The 26664-nt window shown below is 27.3% G+C and overlaps 1 protein-coding gene across 2 annotated transcripts; it reads right to left on the bottom strand.

Annotated features, from left to right (window-relative positions):
* Positions 1–3923: 3923 nt before the first annotated feature.
* Positions 3924–25968, bottom strand: LOC129984775 (uncharacterized). 2 transcript variants are annotated; one of them, XM_056094730.1, is made up of 10 exons: positions 25901–25968; positions 22888–22969; positions 21743–21907; positions 21525–21658; positions 20264–20444; positions 15792–16416; positions 14216–14279; positions 11247–11331; positions 9430–10512; positions 3925–7549 (listed from the first exon to the last, which is right to left on the bottom strand). In XM_056094730.1, the coding sequence occupies exons 2-10, from the start codon at positions 22928–22930 to the stop codon at positions 4716–4718; spliced, it is 5214 nt and encodes a 1737-aa protein (XP_055950705.1). In that variant the 5' UTR covers positions 22931–22969; positions 25901–25968; the 3' UTR covers positions 3925–4715. The 2 variants fall into 2 exon arrangements, with proteins under 2 accessions (XP_055950706.1, XP_055950705.1); XM_056094731.1 differs by lacking the exons at positions 21525–21658; positions 21743–21907; positions 22888–22969; positions 25901–25968 and having other exon boundaries at positions 3924–7549; positions 15792–16388; positions 20264–20399.
* Between the last annotated feature and the right edge of the window lie 696 nt (positions 25969–26664).

Genomic DNA, 26664 nt, shown 5'->3' on the forward strand with positions numbered 1-26664 from the left:
AAGAGAAAATTTATATATTAAGGGGGAATACATTACCTCTCCTACTCTTTGATTGTAATCCACACAAACTTAAGGACTCGGGTGAAGTAAACACAAAACATTTATGTTTTCGTAATGCAAATCACTTAATTATTTCATTTGTGCCACATCATATACTTTGACATCAATTTCTGCAGATTTTTCATGGAGCTAATGGACCTAATCCGTAACAAATAAAATACGACATTTTTGTACGGCTTAACGTACATTTTTTTAGCTATATCATTTTCAGTGAACATGTGTAAAAATATTTCCGATATATCACTGAATGCATTAAAGTACAAATGTGACGCAACAAGTTTTAATGCCCATAAAAATTCATCTTTAAATGATTTTTCTTGAACTAAAAAGTTTGAATTCAGTTTACTTTCGGACATTAAATTTGACAAGTTATCTTTTCCTGTATTCTTTTTAGATATTAAGTCCAACATCAATTATGTCTCTTTTGATCTGCAGGCAGTCTATCTTATTTGATACGTCTTGATCTTGTATGTTTTCTCTTTTGGCATGATTAGTGCCTGTTTTCCATATTACTTAGGATTATTGTCTCCTTACACAGTGAAAAGTTACCCAACAAATACATTTTGTAGAACTTCTGGAACCTAAGCAGCAAAATCAGGATAGTTGTTTTTTTTATCCGTCCAATTCGTATTAAATGCGGATTTGAGCAGCTCTGGTTTTAAAAAAATTCTCCAATCTACTCTGAGTAAGCTCACAGTTTCTCAAATAATAAACAAACCATTCCATAAACTCAAGTATGGTAGACTAAACGCTACTATGCTACTTACGCAAAGTTAATGCTCCCGCCAGGAAAAATATATTCTATTCTTTCACGCAGTTACAGAAGTCTCGTGCATGCTTAGCTGCAATTCGGGAATCCCATGGAAATAGAGCAGTTGTCTCGCAAATCGGAATTGGACTGATCTATCCTAATAGGGGGGGGGGTCGACATTACGTTATCGCGAATGGTATTATTTTGTTTTTGTAAACAATAACAACAATCTTCACTCTCGCAAGTTTTAGATATCTGCCTTTTTTTTAGATAGGGAAAAAAATAATAATAAAAGGAAACAAAATTCCCTGTATTTTCCCGGTTATTATGAAAATTAATCTTCTTCTTTTTCCCGGCTTTTTAAGTCAATTTTTAAATATCCTGTATTTTTCCGGTGGCGTGGCAACCCTGCATTACTTTTATTTGGTGTAGTAAAATGTAGTTGATCAAAGTTAATTGAAATTCGAAATTATTGCTAATAGTATGGTGATGAACAGCTAGTATGTATTAATAAACAGTTAATAACAAAACAAAAAAAAAAAATGATATATTTTTTGAAAAACATAAGCAATAAATTTACTAATGTTCTTTGATATAAAAAAAAAGTTTTTATTTATAAAAACTTTCAAAATATAATTGCACACATTTTTATCAAAAATTCTTTAGTTCTTCTACAACATGGAATTTCAAAATATAAAACAATAGGTATAAATTTATACCTAAATTACAGAAATATCTTTGCAATTTCAATAGAGAATAGGACGTGTATTAAGACAGATTTAAAGTAATCTATTATAGGTAAATTTACTTAAATAATTACAGATATACTTTTTAATGGAAGTACCTTATAAATGAGGCAGCTAAACAAAGCTGGAACTTCGTAAATATCACAGATTATATTTAACTGACAAAAATCTTTACTCTTGATACAATATACTGCGTTTCAACCCTGAGATAAGAACATTTCAGCTATCATGAAGTCATCGCAATGATCACAATTTAATATTAACTGACATATTTTAACACAAATTAAAAATATTTTATGAACATATCAGACTTATCAGCTACAAAGCCCAATTGAAAGTATAAAATTACTTTTTTTGCTCCTTAAATCAACTGCAATAAATAGCATTAAATTTCTTACAAAATAGTTTGAACTATTTAGATAAAACTGTTTTACATTGTCCAAACTAGATAAATAAATTTTTACGCTTTAAATCATGCTGTATATTAGAATAATTTTAAAGATAAATCCAGATTCTAATAAGATTAATAATAAATAAGATTCTATCAGTAATAATATGCTTTGAAACAAAATTAAGTCAAGATGAAATAAACATTTAGTATTTCTTAAAACTTTCTGACTAAGATCTATTTATAATAATCAACTTTATTTGATTTACATAGAAATATCAATGAAATTACAAGCTGTTTAACCAATTTTTTTTTTGGAAAAAAAAAAGTAAAATTAAGGAAAAAAAAGTTATCTTCTTAATGTTTTTTAAAGAAGTCAAATAAGGTGTAAAATCTGCTAAATTCTATTAAGGTTGAAAAACTATTAAGATATATTTTAAAAAATGGTGGGTAATAAATATTTTAATTAGATTATTCTGAAAATCAAATGTTCGGATTTTGATCCAGATAAAATATTTGGTTACATCCGATAGAGTAAATTCAGAAATGCTTATATTCAATTTCCTAATTTAGAAAATTGAATTCATAATTTAATCTTGCTTAAATATTTACATCATCACACACACTCAATTAAAAGTAGAAATATTTAGAAGGCAATATTATAATTAATATAATTATTCATAGTTACTATAATCATTAATTACTCTTTTGTACTTCAAACTAAAGCACCAGGTAATAAGTGGACAAACAGTTGCATGATTTGCATACAGATATGTTTCATATGAAATATAATGGCAATAATTACGAAAATGAAAATTTCATGATTTCTCAGATGATGGAGATGGAGTATTAATTTATTTAATTACAAAATATTTTATACTCATATCACAATCATTATTTGAAAGAAAAATATGCAAATCGTTTTATCTAATTATTTACTTCATTTAGTGTAAGTTATGTTAAACTAACGCACTTTTATTTTAAGGGAATTCAATTAAATGCTGTTCTAAAATAAATAATTTTTCAATGAATCACAGTAATAGAAACAATTAATATAATTTATTACATACAGTTTATTCCTCTCTCTTTTATTTTTTAACTTTCCTTGAATGAAATAAAAATTCAAGTTATATTACTGCATGAAGCAATAGAGATATTACAAGATATATTAATATTTTACTATCATTTATTTCAGGTGGTATCAAAGGAGTTCCTGCTATTGGTTCTATCTACAGTGAAAAGAAAACTGACACAATAATAATTTGCTAATTAAATTATAATGATTAAAAAATATCTATATTATTCGATTTCTGTATGTATTTCAAGCATCTTTTTCACCTACTTATTTAATTAGGCAGATTGTTTGATTCATTGACAGTAAATAAATTGTTAAGATTATTTATAAACCTAGTTTTTAAGTTGACAGATAGTATTGCTTGAAAGTACATTTCAGATTATAAAAATAACAACATGTAAACATCTGCATCAAAAAAAAAAAAAAAAAAAAATCATCAGCCACAAAAGAATTTTTTTTCTTTCAAAGAGATACTAAAGAAATATAAAAAAAGAAGAAATATGCTTTTTATAGCTTAATGAAGAAATTCAAGAAGAGTCAATGAAGAAGTTATAATGACTAAGATCTCTTTTTAAACAATAAAATTATTCAAAAGTTATATTTCTCGATTTAAAAATACAATAGAATTACATAATTTAAATTGACATATAAAACTAAAACAAATAATACCATTTAAGTAAAATGAAACTATGTTAAAATATTTATAACATAGATTCTGGAGTATACATAGACTAAGAAAATGACACAAATACAAATAATCACAAGAATGTTAGATTTTTATTAAAAAATATTAAATCTGCATGAAAAAGAAAAATTGAGCAATGAAAAGATTAACTTATCAGCTACTCAGTCAAAAGATATAAATAGTTACATATAATATAGATATCAATACTCATTGCAGTATTGTAAATAAAACTATACTACTAGATTTAGACCAGAGATTTTAAAACTCATTCCAAAATAAGAAACTAAAAGCATAGCAGAAGTTGAGAATCAACAATTAAATTTTATACCCGATTATTTTGCAATTTAGAAAGCACCAAGCATGTAAATAACATTCTGACAAAATAAAACATTCATATATTTTTACTTTCATTTATCGAAACTTATTCCTGCCATCACACAGAAAATGATTCAACAGCTTGTCAAGTCATATTTTCAAAACTGCTTTATGCATTTTAAGAATTAGAACGAATAATAACTTGTTATACAACACATTTACAGTTAATGACATGCTGAGGTATCATGTCGCATAACAAATCAAATGTAAGCGTGTGATTTTTTTTAGTGTCATAAAGAACATGTTGATTAAAGCTGTAGTTTTAATTTATTATTTGAAGATTATTAATCTTTATTACTTTAAGAAAGTTTTCACAATACAAAAATTAAAAAAATAAATAAATACATCATAGACATTTTTCCATTCATTCTTCCTGTGCTGTTATGGGATATATATATATATATATATATATTGTCAAACTAGTATATTTGTAGTTCTTTTTATAAGACATAATACCCATGCTTGTGCTTAAAATAATATCTAGATATAATCTCTTTTCAGAAGCCTTTTCATGATAGAAATCTTGATTTTTCACAATAGTTATTGCTTACTCTGGTGATGAGCAGAAAACTGACAAGTCAGATATGCTTTTCTGACTATAGCTGATATGCTTATTGCTGAGAATGTAGTGTTTTCTAAAGATCTGGTTTTATCGAAAGATCGAATGGAAACTCGGTTTTTCTTTTGGAAGCTGAATTTATATTTAATGAAGATTTAAATTTTGTAACTTTCGTAGTTGGTTTACTTTTTGTTACCTTAGAACCCTTTTCATCTTCAGACATTGAAATCATATCAGAATAATTTTTAATTTTAGATTTACTCCATTTGTTAGGAATTTTAACTCCGGCTGGTATCAGTGGAATATTAGCACTTCTTTTCAGGTTGGATTTAGACTTAACTTTAGTTAATAGAGCTGAACAATTAATTGGTGACTTTTTTTTCCGTTGCAGATGTTCTACAGACTTGCTATGAAATGATGAAGTATTATTAGTCTCACAAGATTTCATCTGATCAGAAACTTTGTTAATAAAAATTTCACAATGAGGATTAAAATTGGTAGTAAGGTTTAGTTTATTTTGTAGTTGACATGAAGCTTGAGAAGGTTTTTGTTTACAGGTAAAATTTTTCCTGGGAAATTTTAGGAAGTTTTCTTTGCCAGATAATAAATTAGCATTTTTCAAATGTTTCTGAGAAGAAGGAAATAATGCTGCATTTTCAGATGCTCTTTTGTGAGCTGAAATATTTTCTTGAATAGCCTCAATTCTTGGAAGAAACTTTCTGAAACCATCTTCTTCTGAGGAATCTTTTATGAGAGACAGAGGAAATTTTCTCTGTTGGCTTACATTTTCTGCTTTATTCATTTCAGAAAATATTTTATTTCCAAGGTTTTTCTTTTTATCAAGAAATGCTTTACAAGTATCAGATAGTGGAATATTTTTATCAAGAAGAGTGTCTACAGTACACAAAGAATCTAAAATGGGATCAGGGCTAAGAAGTAAATCACTTTTGTTGGACTTGAGTGTATGACATTTTCTAATAGTATCAATATTAATTGGAGATGAAGGCATTTCTCTAAACTCTGTACTCAAATCAACAGAAATTGTATGTTCTGGAGAATGCAGTTTAGGTGGACAAGTAACCAATTTATTAATCTCTGTATGAGAGGGGTTTCTAGATAAAGGCATTTCATTAGGGTTTAAAGTTGATGTTGCATTTGTTGAAGAAAAAGAAGGAGAAAAAACTTCATCACAAGGAGATTGAATAGGAAACGGAGTTGTTCTTTTTTTGGGAGGATGCAACACTCGTTTCTTGATACTTGGTTTTAAAAGCTTATAATCTCCACTAGATTGCTTAGAATTGACAGCAGCCTCAGAAATAAATGCTATATTATTTCTAAGTTCTGAGCTGACAGTTGATTTCTCTTCATTTTCAATTTCAATAGATGCAGATTTTAATACTTCACTCTCAGTAGGATTCACTGGCACAACTATTTCTGAAGAAAAAAGTTCATGATCAAAAGGAGTATCATCATTTGATACTTCAATTGAATTTCTAGTTGCTACAGTTTGATGCTTAATAGCAGAGTCTGCATAATAACTAGCAGTTACTACACTATTAGGAAGTTTGTTAATTGTCTGATCGTCCTTTTTTAAAGACTTTTCCTTACTAGAAGAATATTGGATAGCACTTAATTTAAGTTTATCACAAATTTTATCAATGTTTCTACTCTTATTTACTGTTCTCAATAAATATTGACTTTTTTTAGGTGAATTTGGATGACAAGTCTCTTTCTCTTTTAGATGGGCTGATATGTAACTCATACTTTTATTCTCAGATATTTGTTTCATCTTCGGGGATGTAATACAGCCATTTTCAGAGGGAGAACAATTTATCTCATTTAACAAAAGTTGATTGTTAGTTTCATTTATGCTTGTTTTCTCTTTAATTGTATTTAAATTTTCTGTTTTTGATTTTTTGTTAGACGATTTCTGTTTTTCTTGTTCCTTATTATAATGTTCTTTTGTTGTTTTATAATTACTTTTTCCAGTTAGGGAACTACACTCTGTATTTTGTGAAAGGTGATCACTAATTTCACCACTTTTAGATGAATTTTCTGTTAGAGATATAGATAAAATCTTTTCCATTGACTTTTTTCTGTTTAAAATTGTTTCTTTTGAAGATTTATTTAATTTTGTACAACATTTGTCATCCCGCAATTTTTTCTTTTGCTCTTTCTTTGATAAGTCACTTTCAGCAGTCAATATCACTTGAGAAGTAACATTTTCATTAACCATTTCAGATGTTTCCATGTCTTCATCACTTTTAAGAATAATCGGATTACATGAAGAATTTCCGATCATTTCATATAAGCAATGAGATATTGATGATTTTTTTCTTCTTGACTTCTTAATGTTTAAAATTATTTCTTTTGAAGAAGAAGTTAATTTTTTACAGAGTTTATCCTTAAATTTTTTCTTCTGTTTTTTCTTTGAGGATTTATTTTTAGTAGTTACCATTAGTTGAGAAGTAACATTTTTATTATCTATTTCAGACATTACTATGTCTTCATCACTTTCAAGAACAATTGGGTTGCATGAAGAATATCCAGTCATTTCAGATAAGTCATGTGATTGCATGACTTTTTCCATTTTTTCACTTTCTTCAGAAGTTTCTTTTTGAATACGATTTAATCTTTTCCATTTCACTTTATTTGAACCACTGCCTTTTCTAGAACTAGAATTGATAAGATAAGACATCCCTTCATCAACAGTTTTTTCTATTTTCTTTTCAACATCTGTATTTTCAGTAGAATTCGAACGAGAACAAAATGATGATTGGCCAGAAGTTTTTTGTTTAAAGCCAATAGATGATTTCTGTTTTGAATTCTTTTGCCTCCTCCTTTTACCAAGTAAATCTTTTGCTTGAATAGTGGAGGCTTTTTTGGTTTTCTTCGGTGCTTTAATAGTTTCTGTCAGAAAATATAAGTAATATAAAAAACATGTTACAATATAAAAAAAAATTGCACACAGATGGCACATGACATTACATATACATATAAAACATTCAAACAATTTGCCCCCAAAATTATAATAAAAGTTATTCAACCTATAAGTAAGAATTTTGAGTCAAAACAGCAAGCTTATAATTATATTATTAAATGTTTACAGAGAAAATTAAAAAAGCTTCCTACAAGGTTTTACTTACATATTTAATGTGTATGAATTGTTTCCATATTTTTTACACATTACTATTATATTTTACATTTCTATTTATAACACAGTTAAAATAATGCATATTTATAAGAAGCCATATTCATTATTCAAGTAAATTGTGGGAGCAGTAAAAAAATATTTATATACACTGAGGTGACAAAAGTTATGAGATAGCAATATGCAAATATACAAATAGAGGTAGTATTGCATAAAAAATGTTTAATTGGGCAGTGCATTGGTAGGATTTACATTTGTATTATTTTCTATTTGTAATGTAAAAGGGTTTCTGGCATGATTATGGCTGTATGATGGGAATTAACAAACTTTGAACACAGAATGGTTGTTGGAGCTAAATGCATAGGAAGTTCTGGAAATTGTTAAGAAATTCAACATTGCAAGAGCCACAGCATCAAAAATGTACCAAGAATTTCAGGCATAACTTCCAGCAATGCAGGGGCCTGCCGCCTGTACTTAATGACCGAGACCAGCGATGTGTACGTAGAATTTTCAGTGTTAACGCACATACAACACAGAGTGAAATCACCGCAGGAGTCAATGTGGGATGTGTTCATTAGGACAGTGTGCGAAATATGGTTTCAATGTGCTACAGCAACAGAAGACCAAAAAATTGGATTTACTAACAGCACAATGTTGGCTCTCCTGGGCTTGTGACCTTATATTGGTTAGATTCTAGAAGACTAGAAAATCGTGGTTTGGCTAAATGAGTCATGATTTCAGTTGGTAAGAATTAATAATAGAGTTTAAAAGTGACGCAGAAGCCATGAACCCATGTTATCAACAAGGCACTGTGCAAGTTAGCATGGTGGAGTGGGCTATTTTACTTGGTCATTTGGCCCAACTGATTCGATCATTGATTGGAAATGGTTATGTTCAACTACTGGAAACCACTTGTAGCCATTTATGGACTTCAAGTCATCTAACAATGATGAAATTTTTATTTATGACAATGCACCACATCACCAGGTTACAACTACTTGTAACTGGTTTGAAGAACATTCCGGACAATTCTAGCAAGTGATTTAGCCATTCAGATTGAACAATATGAATCTCATCGAATAATTATGAGACATAATTAGAGGTCAGTTACTGCACAAAATCCTGCACCAACAACACTTTTGCAATTATGGGCATCTATAGAGGCAGCGTGGCTCAATATTTTTGCATGAGACTTCCAACAACATTGAGTTGCTGCACTCTGCTAGGTAAATGGAGTCTGACTCATTATTAGGAGGTATTCCATGATTTTTGTCACCTACCTGCACATGGAACTATTATATATATTTAATAATTTGTGAGTTTTTATTCTGTATTCAATCCATTCAAGTTATGAAAATTTAACTAACACTTGAATCAACATAAATCTCAATTCTGCCATGCAGTTTTATCAAAATCGGGAGTTTGACAAGCTGAGAAAGAATTGATTATTAATTACAGTTGCATGAAGAAGAAAAATATGATTATGCATAGTTAAAATTTTCAAAATGATCAAGATTTGATAAATGATACATTTTTAAAAAAAAGCTTAGTGAATACTATAAAATAAGATTGAGGTATTTTAGTTTTTTTTAATATTAGAAATATTTTTAAAATTAAGAATAATTAAAATATTTCTTACCAGATGTTATTTTCCCAAAATTGATAACATTGGTTGCTAGGAAAGACTTTGATGGGTCAGAATTATGTGACTTTTTTGTAAGAGATGAATTCATAATAGTTGACTGAGTTACATTTTTAGCAGACACTGGCTGAATTGGAAGAATGATATTATTTGTTAAATTATCATTTGTCCAATTTCTAATATTCATACTACGTGTACAGCATGGTTGCTGAATTACAATTATTTTGGATTGGAAACCATTTAAAGACTGCATAGGAAAGCCAGAAGCAGCGGGATAAGAAAACTGTAAAACAGGTGAAGTTTGAAAATTAGAATTTACAATGCAGTTTTGATTTTGGACAGTTGGTTGAATAGGATTATTTTTATTACTTGGGATAAGTGGCATTTCCCTATTCATTAGAGATGAAGAAGGACAACAACTACTCTTTTGAATCATTGGAATTGATTGGTTAATACTACAAGCAGCTTGAGGGACAATTATTTGAGTTTCAACTTGAAAAGGTGTTCCAATAGGCACTGGTTTTAATATGCTATTTGCACCAAGTTCTGTTGCAGAAGTAGAAACAGAAGTAGAGCTTTCATTTATACTAGATACTGTAAATTGCACATCCTTGACACCATTAGCAGCATCTTTATTTTGTTCATTACTGCAGCTTCCCACTTGGTTTTCAGTAGCTTGTTGTATAATTGACATGTAAGAGTCAAAAGCATCTTTTGAATCAGATTCCTGCATCAAATCAGTGTTAACTTTATCTACTTGCACTGGTTCAGGAGTTTCAATATTAATATCTGTTGGTGTATTGTGGTTAATATCTGATTTATTGCTAAGAGAAACAACCTGAGATGAAGCCAGCAGTTGTAAAGCAGTTTCATTAAAAAAATTTTGCTTATTATTTTTTTCTTCTATATTATTACATTGTTCTGAAGAATCTGTTTCTGGTTCTAAAATCATTGTTTCAACAATTGTAGCTTGCATATTTTTATTTTCATTTGTTTGAGCATCTTCAGCTGTTAAAAAAACTCCCTCTGTACTTTCAATGGCAGATTCTTGAATCTTCAAATCATCACAATCTTTATTATCTGAAAAGATAAACAATATATATATATATCAGATGTGAGGCCAACTTTTATTTGTGCAATACTACAAAAAGATGATTGTAAAATTATAAAATATTTAAACAAACAAACAAAAAAAATTTACAAAAGTTATTAAAACCGTAAATTAAATTAAAAGAAATAGAATATTTAATTCAAGTGCACTACATAATTGCTATTTAATTATGTAGTGTACTATTAATAAATCTGGTAGTTATAAAATATGACATGGCATTAAAACAACTAATCACAATTAATATAGCGGATTGCTTTGTTTAAAATTTATCTGTGTTTAGCTGACATATTAATTAGCTAAAATATATATTTCTAAGCTAATTAAGTATACAGAAAAACAAATGATTATATATATGATTACCTTTGAAACTTCTTTCTACATGATAAAGAGACAAAGTTAACACTTTTCACCATTTCAATTAAAAATACATCTTATACATGTGTTTTGGTTATAGCTAATTCTATTTAAGTTCAAACATTTTTCTTCAATTTATTGATTTAATCACTGATGATATAATACTTGTATCAAATAATTATGTCAGCTAAGTAGCATCTGAATAAATAATTTTTTTTCATGAGAAAATGTTGAACACAGTTTGTTTCTGAAGCTCAAAAAGGGAAAATACAATTTTTTCTTTATTAATGTTGTTTCTAGAAGAAATGTATTTTAAAATTATTATAACAAATGAAATCAATGTACTTACTATGAAAAGGAATGGCATTAAATAAGGAATCTTTTTCAGCTCTGTTCAGATTATTTTGAAATACTGCATCAGAATTTTTAATTTCCTAAAAAATATTTATATTTAACTTTACTCAAAAACTGAATTATACCAGACAGATGAAGTTAATTCAAGGATGTGATAGCTAATATAATGTAAATATAAATGACTTTTTAAAAATCCCTTCTAAAGACTTGCACAAATAATTATATTTGATGTAAAAAGATAAATGAAATGTAAATTTGATGTAAAAAGATGTAAAAGAAAAACTCTCAACAATTATAAAAGAAAATTAGAATATTGATCTATAAAATGATATTTTTTGTAGAGTATATATTTATAGAGATAATATATATTAGTAATGTAGTTTAGAGTAAAATACGCAGAATTTTTTAGACACCAATTTTTTTTTTTGATAACTTATACAAAAGTAAATAAAGTTTCATCATTTAGAATGATACATGAATTGTTATTTTTTCCAATCTTATTAAACACTTTTGAAGCTAAAATAGCAGGAAAATTTTTATCAACTTATATGTATTTTGGTATTAATCTTTATGCAAAAATTCATCCCAACTTTCTTATCCATGCTAAAATTAAAAAAAAAAAAAAAAAAAAAAAAATTCTTGGCCCATAGAAATCATATCACGGCTCGCACCTCTATGCAAGATCACTTCTCTACACGTCTTGCCATTAACTGTTGCTGTTTCAAGTCTCAGTATTAACACTATCTGCTCGAACGACCGGTCTAAGACTAGCGCCATCTGTTTCCACTCTGGGTAACAATATTTCCATCTACAATTTCTACTTTCCAAATGCTGCGGCTTGTAAACTTTTTTTTTGGATTACCCCTCGTAAAAGTGGAGATGCTTATTTGATAATAATGCTGAAATTTGAATCTCACTACAAACCAAATGTTAAAGGGAAAATTAAAAGCTACTGAATTTTTAACCAAGCACATGCAACATTTTATATATGTTATCCTCAGCAAAATCAGCATTTTCGAGTATACCTACAGCAGAATAATTGATACTAAAATGCAACATATGTAGTTGGTAGACACTAGCTGTAACCACTGTCTTCCTCCTTCTAACAAATGTTTCTTAATAGCAAATGTTCTTCAGTGTTTCTTAAAGATCACAATGTATAATGATATCTATTTGATATCAGTAGTGCCATCATTTCATATAATTCTAAAATCATTTAAATTAAAGATAATTAAAAAAAAAAAACCTGAAATTATTTAGATGTGATTGGTCTAAAGCAATAAACTTTTGAAGTCTTTATCTATAGGTTGACTAACAAACTAAAAGTTTTTCAACAAATAATATCTCTTAAAATTAAATAAAAAAAAAATCACCATAAACCCAAATAAATTGAAAAAAAAAAAAAAAAAAAAAAAAAAGATCAGCAAAACTATCACATACTAACAAAAATAAATAAATGCATATTGTGTATATGTATTGCAAAAGATGCTTAAAGCGCAGAATTCTACCAGCTTGCTTCAAAAGAGAGAAGAGATCTAAGACAAACAAGTTCTACAAATCTTAACTTGTGTCTGCATTAGCAAACATATACTGTATAGAATAAAAAATTTTGTAAAACTAAATAAAAAAATTGCCTCTCTAGTACATCCATTACAAACATAGTGATTATAGAATTGGCCATTACATTCTCTTTAAGTGATCTCTTTATGATCATGTTTTATTTAGAATCATTTTCTGGTTATATTGTCATGTAGATACTTTAGTGTGGAGCGCAATGACACACACAAGTAGAGCTAAACCAATTTATTAACTCAACTCTGAACTGAGAACACAGTGACTGACAAATCTTCTGCTTTTATTCTAGCAGGGAACATTCCAGAATACTTTTCTAGAGACAGTAAGAAAAGTCCAGAGCACTTGTCTGGTAAACTAAAGCCCAAAATCTTCTGGAACATGAAATAAAGGAAAACATAAAATCAAGGAATTAAATATTTACACAGACTGTGAATCACGTTGTCTCTAGCGGGATTCGAACTTACAATCTCTTGATTATGAGATCAGTGCTATGAAGATTTAAATAACATTCAAAATTCTGCTTTCAATGAAAATATTCTTGAAACATTATTATTTTGATGCAATTCCTGAAGACTAATTCCATAGACTGGTTTATTAAAATAAAAAAAAATTCTTCAAGATAATTCTTTAAATAGCTTTGCATATTAGAATAATTGATTTTTATTGAATGAATTAAATTCTTATTTCTAGTTTCAGTAAAAAGATTGCTTTTCATTAAATGGGAAGTTTCTTCCTATGATCATGTTTTATTTTGAAATATCCATGATCTATGGAAAAGATTTTAATTTATTACTATTATACCTCTGGCAAAGTATAGAAACAGTAAAACCTCAACAGCTTTTAACATTTCTAGTTTAATAAAAATAAAAACAGTTTTTCCACTTCAGTTTTTAAGCACAATGAACAAAGAAATGATACAAAACTATATATATGAAATATAATGAAGTCATAATGTAAGCATTATGATAAAATAATTCCACACGGGTCAAAAATACATATTGCAATCACAGTAACAACAAAAAATTATAAACAAACAGTTCAGTAATGCAGTTTAAACTTAAACTTTTTCTCATCAATATTTTGATTCTTTATCTGTCCAATCACAAAAAAATGTAATTGTTTCCATTTACCCAAAATTCATTTTGATACAAAGTAGAAAGTCATTTAGATTATGTCTGCAAAGCTGTATTATATGCTAAAAGTCTGTTGTTAAATGTTTAGAATTTTATAGGATTCTTTGCATTTTGAATGAAAATTATTATATTATAAACAAATGTATTTTAGAAAGGTAAATCTAAGGAGAGTCAATTTTAAACATATAAAAATGGATTACAATCGAAGAAATTAGGATATTATTACTAATAAAAATAAACAAAAGCATTACATTACCTCAGTATCATTTGAATTGATCTGCTTAGGATGGGAATATTCAATGAACTTCCTTAAAGTAGGACTGAAAATATAAAATATCTTATATTAATATAAGATACTTACTATTTAATTCTTTTGAAGTGAATGGAAAAAAAAATAGTTATGGCAAAATACTTTTAAATTTGAAATCTGTCAAGCATCACACAGCAGGATACAACAGCATAGTACAATATAAAACAAGAAGTTAACTGAGCACCCTAATTAATCATTTGACTGTATGAATTAATTTAATACTATATGATCTAATTTAATTGACACTGTTTGAATTAATTTAATAGTTCTGAGAAATAAATACCTCACAATTCTGATAATGATCAATGAAATCATAAGAAAATTTGCCTGAACATTTTATATTTAGCATGCTTAATGGCATATAATTCAATCATTGAAAGATTTTAAGCACTTTAAAAGAAGTTAAGTAGCAAATTGTTTTCATCAAGATATAAATCTTTTTTAAGGGAAATCAGAACTATCCAACAAAAAAAAAAAAAAAAAAAAAAAAAAAAAAAATACTTATTCACAATTTTGTTGTTTCTTATGGCACTTGCCATGGACAAGCCTGCTGTTACGAAGACAGCGATTTTAAGCCGGTGGGGGAGCATCTCTTATTTTTATAGTAGTGCCAACTAGGGCCAAGAGTACGACTTTGCTATTCACGCATAACTCATTCGCTTGCTCAACCCCTTTTTACAGGAGGGCACATTCACACATCTCACAGATAGAACAACAACCATGCCCAAACCGGGACTCGAACCCAGGATGCCCAGATGACGGGGAAGATCAGAACACCGGCAATCACAATGTTAATATATGGAACTAAATATTCAAATAACATTTACATATTCGTCAAATATAATCACTATTAATTTTATATACACATAAACATTTTATATAAATGATATGATTCATAAACACAGCAATTACTAAATAATGAAATCTTTCACATAATTATTCTGTTGTACAAAAATCAAGGCGATTTTAAATAATAGGATTATAGATACTTTATTGAGGCTAAAATTTATCACAAAAGCGAATGAAAACATAATTTTTGTTTCATTTTGTAATATGTTTCAGCTTATCATTATATATATATATATATATATATATATATATATTAGCATGTTTGGCATGAAAATTTTTTTGACAAAAATAGGATGGGGAACTTTTACTGCACTAAAAAAGATGCTGAAAGTGGAAGAAATAAGCTCTATCTACAAAGAAAAAAGAAAGGGGGAGGGGCATTTTTAAAACAGCACATTGTCATGAATAGGATAGAAGGTGGATGTTATATAAAAAGTAAAACATATTTGATGTATATTTAAAGTTTTGTATTGATATTATTGTATTTTGTATTTGATATTTGATTTGAGAGTTATGAGAAAATATGAGATAATGTGAAAGATTTAAGGCACATATATATATATTTGGATAATTGATAAATTTCTTATAAATATTTATAGCTATATATACATTTTTAATAGCAGAAAATAACATAGATTTCTAACAGATTAAAAATGAAATAGCAAATTCTTACCTTTTCCTCTTGGGGGAAGTGAACTCTTCATTGCATTGCCTTCTGTCTTTCAATGGTGTTGTCAAAGAAGAAACTCGAGAATGGTGGAAAGAGTGAAACAATTTGGGGGAACTAAAATTTGAAGCTTCAGCATAAGAAGATGATTCAATATCTTGTTGTATTGTTGCAGAATTTTCTTTATTTTCATTTGCTCTGCTTTCAGTTGAAGTGAATACAGCAGTATTGGTAGTAACATTGTTTTCAAATGTCAGAGGCCTTGAGGTATTAAGTGTCTCATCCATGTCTGTTTTCATAAGCTCAATATTTGATTGTAACTGATTTTTAGCACTGTGATTAGGGGAAGTTATAGAATTTGTTAGCTGATGAGAAGATTTAGTGGATATTCTCATTGAGGGTTTTTGATGGCAAGATGAATCTGAAAAAGTTTGGCAACTTCTGCTACTGAAAATTACCTGAGATGTTTTTGTCTGAACCATTTTACTTGATTTTATTGGCTGTCTTTTCACGGAATTGGAATGACTGATTCTTTGTGTTGTAATAGCTTCTCTCGTAGATGGTTGAAATGATGCATGTCTTATAGGAGTTTCAAAGCCATTACTATGAACAGATACAGATTCATCATTTCCTGTAGTGTAAATTAGATTCAAATATTATATTCTAAATTCTGATGAGTAAAAAGGATGAATTTTTCAAATATAAGAAATTGAAAAACATTTCCAAAAAAAATATTAGGAAAAGAAAATTAATAAAAGAAAAGAAAAGAAATGATACATAAGAAAATTTTAAAATGAATTAATTCAATCAACAATCAGATAGTATGCCTAGTGTAAAATATTATTCAGAAAACTTTTGCACAATATATTACACTTCGTATATATGATGAAAGAACATTACTTCATGCAAAATAAAAATTTATATTGATATGTTTTGTTTAGCTAAAAACTTTACATCAAACGAAATAAATATAACAAAATATCAATAAAATTCAATATTTCATTAAATTATGTAATCGATTGCAGTGATGAGCTTAAATACTATTGTTTATGATACTGAGATAATAGATTAACTAATGTGCTCTTCCTATTTTGAAATAAAAAATACTGGCTTTAAAAAATTAAAATGGAGGCAAATAAAATGCTTTATGTTTGAGAATTTTGAAAATTGATAGAAAAACTAGAGCATAACTTGATCCAGATATCAATAACTTTTTTCACACTCCGTTAATCACATGTTTCTTTCAAACAAATGTAGTTGTGATGTGTCCTTCAGATACAGCAGCATAAATTGCTGACAATAGTAAATAATATACTGGCTAATAATGTACTAATACAGCTTAGTAATAGAATAATATAGATATAAAACAATTTTAAGAAGACACAAATAGAAGCACTATTTTTTTTTTCCAAAACGAACGGGAAGATAGCAAAAAAGAAATTCATCTCAGACATAGTGTCTACATGAAAGTGTTTAAGATATAATGTCTAGACATCTAGTTAATCATTATCTATCCGATAAAGTGTGCTTAATGGAACGTTAATATAAAAAAAACCACAAATAAAAATATATTAGAATTTATTTTACAGTACATGAGTTCTAAGTTCATATTTCTAAACAATTTTTTAATGCTGGTATTGGTGGACATTAATATGCAAGAAAGATTTAATATATATATATATATATATATATATATATATATATATATATATATATATATATATATATATACATATATATATATATATATATAACCAACCTAAAGTAAGAAAAAGTTTGAAAACGAAACTAAAATGAAAACGAAACAAAACAGTTTCGCAATCGCAACTAAAATTTATTACCTATTTAAACTAAAACCAAAAAGGAACTTCATAGTATTTAGAGGGCGCAATTGCAGCTACTTCTAAAACACAGATGAATTGATACAAAAGTATTAGAATCAAGTTAATAGGAAAAACAAAAATCAAATAAAAATTAAACCAAAAAAATTATTAAAAAAATATTAAAAAAAGAATCCGGCCTGAAGACTTTTTCAAGGGTCACCCTCAGGCAGGGATTCAAATAAAGGGATTTTTTTCTGTTAGGACATACAGACTTTGTCTAATAATGATTCCTCGTGACCCGAAAATCCCCTGAAATTATGCTCAAGAGATATACCATTTTAACAGAAAGGAAATACAAAATAACAAATTAGAAAAAAAGAACCACAACAAAGTAAAAATACAATAAAAACAATAACAAAAAAACAAAAACAGCATTAAAATTAAAATTAAAAACGAAAAAGCCAGAACATACCATCCAACAGTCAAGGAAACTTGAAACAATCGATTGTGATTTCCTGTTTTTAAAAAAGTTAACGGTAAATTATGTAAACAGAGGTAGGCACCCAGCGTCATCTATTGAGTGATCCAATATGCAAGTAAAGTTCTATTTTTATTTAAGCCAAAGGATTAATCCCAAACCATACCTTGTTTAATTAAAAAATTGACATTACAGTAATTTCTAGGAAAATCATTTTTAATTAAATTTTTAAGGAGGATATTTGATGCTTCAATATAAGAATTTTTATTATTGCAAACCCTTTTGATCCTGTTAACTTGTGAGAAAATTAGATTTTTGAAAATTTTAGAGTTTAGATTGGAATGGTAGTTACATAGTTTTGTTATTTTAAAGTTGAAATCATCCCTTTTATCGTATATACCAACTATTGTTTTATCATTTGCAATTTCGATTTTTAAATCCAGAAAGGTAGCCTCAAGTTGATTTTTATTTGTATCTTTTAGAATTAAATCTTTTGGATAGCAATTAGTAATAATATTAGTATTGTCGAAGTTAATCAAAAGTAGGTCATCAATATATCTCCACCCGTTTATTAAATTATATTTAATTATTTTTTTCTCATAGTAATGCAGGAAAATATTAGCTAAAGCACTTGAGAAAGCTGTCCCCATTGGAATGCCCTTGACTTGTTTATAAAAATTAATACCATTAAAAATTATACCATTAATTTTTGTAAACAAGTCAAGGGCATTCCAATGGGGACAGCTTTCTCAAGTGCTTTAGCTAATATTTTCCTGCATTACTATGAGAAAAAAATAATTAAATATAATTTAATAAACGGGTGGAGATATATTGATGACCTACTTTTGATTAACTTCGACAATACTAATATTATTACTAATTTCTATCCAAAAGATTTAATTCTAAAAGATACAAATAAAAATCAACTTGAGGCTACCTTTCTGGATTTAAAAATCGAAATTGCAAATGATAAAACAATAGTTGGTATATACGATAAAAGGGATGATTTCAACTTTAAAATAACAAAACTATGTAACTACCATTCCAATCTAAACTCTAAAATTTTCAAAAATCTAATTTTCTCACAAGTTAACAGGATCAAAAGGGTTTGCAATAATAAAAATTCTTATATTGAAGCATCAAATATCCTCCTTAAAAATTTAATTAAAAATGATTTTCCTAGAAATTACTGTAATGTCAATTTTTTAATTAAACAAGGTATGGTTTGGGATTAATCCTTTGGCTTAAATAAAAATAGAACTTTACTTGCATATTGGATCACTCAATAGATGGCGCTGGGTGCCTACCTCTGTTTACATAATTTACCGTTAACTTTTTTAAAAACAGGAAATCACAATCGATTGTTTCAAGTTTCCTTGACTGTTGGATGGTATGTTCTGGCTTTTTCGTTTTTAATTTTAATTTTAATGCTGTTTTTGTTTTTTTGTTATTGTTTTTATTGTATTTTTACTTTGTTGTGGTTCTTTTTTTCTAATTTGTTATTTTGTATTTCCTTTCTGTTAAAATGGTATATCTCTTGAGCATAATTTCAGGGGATTTTCGGGTCACGAGGAATCATTATTAGACAAAGTCTGTATGTCCTCACAGAAAAAATCCCTTTATTTGAATCCCTGCCCGAGGGTGACCCTTGAAAAAGTCTTCAGGCCGGATTCTTTTTTTAATAATTTTTTTGGTTTAATTTTTATTTGGTTTTTGTTTTTCCTATTAACTTGATTCTAATACTTTTGTATATATATATATATGGTTAGAGTGCTTATTCTCAATGCTACCACTTTTATACAACAGACTGAAAGAAAACTTATAGTTTACTCATAGGAGATGACACCCAACTCAAAATCCTTAGAATATGCAACTGTATATTTCTATGAGTGTGAATCTTTTTAAATGTATTTAAATTCACTTCTTAAAAGAGAGAATGTGAAATATTCAAGGAAAATAAATCTATATCAAAAAATTTCTGGCAAAACATTGATACTATCAGCATTATGTGAATTTGATAACATTAAGGAATTGATAGTGATAATTGTGATTACATCATGCAAGGCTTCTATGTATGAAGATGACACCAATTTCGTTTAGGATATGCTATTTGGAAATATAAGCTTTAAAAATTTGCAGATATTAATTTTTTTAAAACTTATTTTCAAAGGACTTACCAAAATTTAAAGTTCTTACACAAACTTTCTGCAAATGTCTGGATGAATGTAGTTTAGTAGAAGGAGATACATATGTTTGCACACTCCATAGTGATCTATTTTCTCTTTCTGGCAAACAAACAATGGCTTGCGTCTGAGAAGTCTGATAAATTCGAAAGTTACTACATGCTTCGGTATTATTCTGGAATAAAAATTTGGAAATGTTTATACTTAAAATAAAATGCTACAGTATAATTTTTGTGCGAAACAAATAATATGAGAAGAAAAAATATATTCAATCAATAAAATTTTGTCAGATGCTTAACTTAACCTTATTCGTGCGGCCCAGCACTTCTTAATTCTGTAATCCAATTGGAGGTGACAAAGAAAAATATGAGGATTGCCAATTCTTAGATATAACTTTTTGATTTATTTACAAATTTTTACATACTAATCACAACTTTATTTCCTTTTAGTAACCATTCAAGGATGCTTCATTTTCTTATTTATTTTGCAACTGTGGTTTATATTATAGGCAACTATTATAAACAACATTTAATTTTTTAATTTATTTTGCACAGAAAATTCTTACAAGGAAAAAAGGCCATAAAATATTTTTTTCATCCAAAAAGTAGGCTGCAAGAAAAAATTTTAAAATCTTTGCGAAATATTTGGTTAATAAATCGATAACTGGCCCAAAAAAGTTTAAAAAACAAAGTATTTTTTTTTCTTAAAAAAGTAACAATCTGTATTTCCCCAAATAACGAAATAAAATAACTAATTATCTCTCAGACAATTGAATTATAAAACAATTAAAGAATGACTATGAATTCCCAATAAAAGAAATAGAAAAGTCATAAATTATAAAAAGAAATCAAAACAAATTTGGTAAAATGCATAAATAGCAAGAACAAGTTTCAGCATTTATTAGATAAACCTCAGTAACTCACATTTGAAAAAGTTTATATAAAATTTATGTCCATGAAAAGGAAATAATGATATAACCATTACTGAAAGATGATAAATTACTATATTTAAAATATAAATGAAAACATTTCAAAACCATGGCCTTGAACTTTTAAGGAACATATTATGATAATCATAAAAAGTAAAATAACAATAGCAGGCAACTTTTTACAATCAATAAGAAATAGCTTATAAGTGAAAAAAGAAGAAGAATATTCATAAGAAAAAATAGAGGGAAACAGAAATATATCAATAACACATTTTCAATAAATATATATTTGTTTATATAAATTTTTTAATGTATTTATAAACTTACTGCTTGGAGAATTTTGATATTTTCAGAACAGGAAGCATTTGAATTTCTGTTGCTTGAACTTGCATCAGGATACAAATAATTTAAACTGGCATAACTTGAATTGGATTCATTCCATCTATTTCTTTTAACAATATCTAGATAATCAATTGAATATATGGAATATTAATATGATTATCAGAGTGATTAAAACTTGAGAGTAGAAGCTATTAGTATTTTACCTTTAAAATAACAATATTCACGAAGAATTTCCAAGAGCGACTTTCCTTCTATATTTGTAGAACATGACTTTCCACTTTGCAATAATCGATAGTGCTCTTGAAGATCGATACTTTCTACTAAAAATGCATTCCATGTTTTAGGACAATTTGCTTCTTTTAAATAACCTAAATATAATATTAATGAAATAAAAAATTATTTTAATTACAACAAAGTAATACTGTATTAAAAAACTTTTATCAATTAATCAAAATTCTGACACAATTAAGTATATGAAAAGTAGCGACAATAGAATGATATAATTACAAAATATTAAGTTACAATACTAATTTATAAAAAGCAATATTCATTTTTAAATAATTAGATCCACGATACCAAGAATAATTTAAAACGCTTAATTCTAAAAAGTTTAGAGGCTTTGAAGTATTTTTATTTAAAATTTATAAATTTTCTCCTAATTATTTTATAAAGAACATTTATTTTACCTTTGAAAAATGTAATAAATTTCATATATTAAAAAATACATTTCAATACTTGGAAAATATTTTCAAAAGTTCAACTTCCAGAAAAAATTTTTCAAAATAACTATGGATAGATTATATATATTTTGCATTTCTCTCAAATCAGAATTTTGTTACATGATTGTGACAAACATGAAAAAGAAATGATGTAGAAGTAATACTTTTAAATAAGGAATGTTTTTGCAATAATCAAGTACAGAGAGATTGAAATCAATTATTAATATTTATGTATGGAAAGAACATGATATTCATTCTTTGTTATCTTGATATAATTTTTAAAAAATTTTTTATAGCAATAATCAAATTTTTATTTTACTTCCTTATCTATTTAAAATTATTGCAAGCATACTGTATAGGAAATAATAAATTTAAAGTACAAAATGGAAGGAAAGAATTATATTAGACAAATTTAGCCTTTGAAAGCCATGATTTTTAATAACCAATAATCATCTTTAAAGTTTTAAGTAAATAACTCACATTTTTATGCAAGGAATGACAAAATATGAAAATTATAATAATCATTATCAATACAATTTTTGAATATAATAACAGAAAATATTGATAATAAAGGATTTTAACTACACTTCAATTTTCAAAATTTATCTGATCAATATTTAAAACCTTACCCAAGACCAATCGTGCAACTTCTGATGGGTAATATTCAGTCATAAATTTTTAAAGAGTAAAAATTTAATAAAAATGTTAAACCTGAAACAGAAAAAAATATTGAAAATAATTTGCATCAAATTTTAAAAAATCTCTGCTTTCTAAAATAGAAAATCTTTGAGAAAACAACTAATTGGACTGTTTATTTTTTAAAGTGGTACAAGCCCCCCCCCCCTTTTTTTTTGTTTCGAGATCTCGTAATCACATTGGAGATTTCGCAATTACTCCACAATTTCTTTTAATTGAAGAAAGCATTACCATTTTTTAAAATATTAAATAAATAAATAAAGAGTTTACATCAAATTATATAACATTTCATTTTTTTTTTCAAATTGTCTTAACCACTTTCAAAATAAGCAGTTCAATTAACCATTAAGATGAATCAAAAGTATAATCATTTTTTGGATGTATGCATATCATTGATAGTATATGCTCAACATTGTTATTGAATTCAAAATATTATATGACTTTATATAATGAATATTCTTTCAGACTTCTTTACTTCAGTTCAAGATTGGATGAATGACACAGAGCGAGATTTTATTTATCTTGAAGCCTTCAAATTAGATTTAAAGTTAATGGAACTGTACAGAAGTCATACAATTGAAGGGAGTGAGAAAATAAAACTCAAAATGAATCAAACGCTTCCAGAAAGAAGACCTAATACTTGAAATCAAACCTAAAAGTTCATGCTATCAAAAATGATTCAGTAATTGAAAAATCCAACCACTAACCCTAGAAAACTTAGAAAATCCTATATCCTTCAAGATGCTATAAGTCAAGCCATATATAACTGCATAAAACATACTTAATATCTTAGTTACTGCATTTAATAAACTTTGTAACCCTTAGAATCTTGAATTTTGGCCCAAAAATGTAGTGAAAATTGGTTAGCAAAACTCAGGTAATAAATACTATGAACAATTTGCCAGCTGTTTAAAATGATTTACTTTTTATTTTATTTTTCTCTGATAAAATGATTGTAATTTTTATATTGCAGCTAAAATCTTTTTTAAGAGTCTTTTTTATGAATTCCGATTCATTTTTCTTTTACACTGAAATCATTTAGTGTAAAAGCATCAATTATCAACATTCTAATGAGATTTTTTCTTCCCAATAACTGTTTTATTAATATATCTTAATGTTTCATACTTGCCAATGTTTGTTTTACATATTGTGCTTATAATTTTTGCAAAAATTCTAAAATTTTTCTATTTTTTCTTGAAAAGTGGTAGCAAATTTTTCCTCAATTGTTGACATGAAAAACTAATAATTGAAATTTTTCTTTCAATTATTAGTTTTTCATGTCAACAACACCCTATTCCATTACCAAATAAATTTATTTTAAATAAAATGCTTATGCAAGAGCTACTGAGTATTTTAAACTTAATATACCTAAATATTAAAAAAAAAAAAATGGTCTGGGAAAGAAAATTACCAAGGCAAATTTTTAAACTGATAAATATACTTTGGCATATTTCAATCAATATCTAAAGAATTACGTTATAAAATTTAGTTTTTAAAAATTTCTAAACATTAGACTTTAGTAACAATGTTCTACTCTTTGACTAGCATCTTATTTTCATCAATTTGTAGCAAGTAATAAGCATATTAGCAGCCGTCTTTCCTTCTAAAATCTTCAAAACGTGGCAAAAATTCTATGTCTATTTCTGCTGAAATTCACTCCTTCCATGTTTTTTTCTGTCCAAGTCCTGTTAATGACCATTTTTATTCACACTGTTCTTAGCAAATGCATCACATGAATTGAATGTGATTGATTGTCATCATTCACTGAAACTTTCAGATAAATTCTTGATTTTTTTGGTTTCGATATCTTTTCCCTATCTCTCTGCTGCTTTTTCTAATTTAATCTTCTCTTTTTTTGCTCCCTCCTTTCCTTAACTGTTTTATCCTCCATCACCGTTTTCAAGTAAATTTTACAGTCAGTCAAAATGACTATGCATAGCAAAACTATTCCAATTCTTAATGATCTTTTCACAGACATTAGACTAACTTTGATAGCTTTTGAAAGGTATAAGGTATTAGCTTTTTAAAGAGTTTTGAGCTGATTTGTACCATGGCATCTACAATTATCAACTGGCGTTTCTTAGAATGTGAGGTGCTTGACACCATCAGGAGTACCAATAACTGATATACTCCAATCCAATTATTGACACTTCCACAAACCTGTTATTGACAGCCCTATAAACAATTGGACCCTTCTGCAATTCATAAAAAATAAAAACATTATTCTTTCACAAATGAAAAAAAAAATGTATTAAGCAAAAGTAGTAAAGTTTTATGAAATACCCATTTATTGGCACTTTTTGTAAATAATTGAGGAAACTGGTCATTTTTCAAGATCCCATTATTGACACCCCTGATATCTGCTGCTTTAATAGAAATTATTATTTGAAAATTACATTCATGTCATCAGAAAGTAGTATTAAAATGCATGAAAAAGATCTGAAGCTCGTAAACATAATAGGACAAGATAAAATAGGTAAAATTTTGAGTTACAGAATCAATGAAATCTAAACTGATCACTGATGTGAAATGTTAAAAAATTTGCATTCACAACATCTGTTATCACCCAATGGAGACTAGGTACTGGTTGAAATGGGTGGTCGATTAATGGAATTCTAAAATAATGCCAAATTTGAAATGCCTTCGTAAGCTTATTTGTATAAAATTTATGTTTCAAATATTAATAACAGGTGCCTTTGCCTTATGTTTAGTTGCCATATTAAGTTAATTTGAATCTCCATTTTATTGACATAATATGTGTTTCAGTGAGTAGGAAAAAATCGTCATATCTAAAAAAACTGTAGTGCACAACATGTCAGATTAAAAATTTCAATTACAATATATACAACCAATAGAACTTTTATAACTTCAGATTGTCAAGAGGAAATTTGAAGGATATTTTAATGTGGAAATTATATTTCTCTTTTTAAAATATTAAGGCCTTACCAAAGTCAAAAAGAAAATTGCATAACTTTCCAATTCATTAATTCCAAATTTGGCTCCTTTTCTCTTATTGGATCATTATTGAAATAAACAACAGTGTTTTCATTTCACTTCAGAAAGAGAGTGTGAAATCTAATTTTGTAAAAGTTCCGAAACATAATAATTCAAATCGAAAAATCAGAATAAAAAGTAAAAAGCTGCTTTGATTTTCGATTTATCGAAAAAAAAAAATCTTTTTAATGATTATTTAAAGAAATTAAATTATCGGTAGTATTTAGCTAAACCGTTATCTATGATACATCGTGTTTGTGGTGAAGCTTAGATTCTCCGTTCATTTTTTTGGATCCTGACCCAAAACTCAATTCCTAAGCAAAATTACCTTAATGTTTTCACTTTTGAATTGTAAATAAAATTAAGAATTATTTTATTAATAAATAAAATTTAAATAAAGTTGATTACATTAATATTATCTATTTATTTTTCTTTTATCGATCTTAATTAAAAAAATAACATTTAATTAAAAATTCTGTTAAAATGAATTTGTATTTTTTTAGTTCTTGTGAAATGAATGTTTGATGATGAAAGATTACTATAGTTCGAAATGCATGTAATGATTGGCTATAGCGAGGACCGAACACGCAATGTTTGTAGCCGAGTAACAAGACAAAATCAATTACTAATGTCCCGTAGCTGCTATCTCGCTTATAAAGCTTCACCCCATTACTCCCCCTCCAGCGAGTCGGAGGTGAGATGAACGATACTGTGTC

The sequence above is a fragment of the Argiope bruennichi genome, chromosome 9 (genome assembly GCF_947563725.1).
Source record: "Argiope bruennichi chromosome 9, qqArgBrue1.1, whole genome shotgun sequence".
Taxonomy (NCBI): domain Eukaryota; kingdom Metazoa; phylum Arthropoda; class Arachnida; order Araneae; family Araneidae; genus Argiope; species Argiope bruennichi.

What these genes read in the sequence shown, in the direction of transcription:
- LOC129984775 (XM_056094730.1), bottom strand. Translation starts at nt 22,930, where the DNA reads ATGACTGAATATTACCCATCAGAAGTTGCACGATTGGTCTTGG. An exon ending in AGTTGCACGATTGGTCTTGG is followed by an intron (nt 21,908 to 22,887) that starts GTAAGGTTTTAA and finishes TATTATATTTAG; the next exon opens with GTTATTTAAAAGAAGCAAAT. An exon ending in TGAATATTGTTATTTTAAAG is followed by an intron (nt 21,659 to 21,742) that starts GTAAAATACTAA and finishes TTGATTATCTAG; the next exon opens with ATATTGTTAAAAGAAATAGA.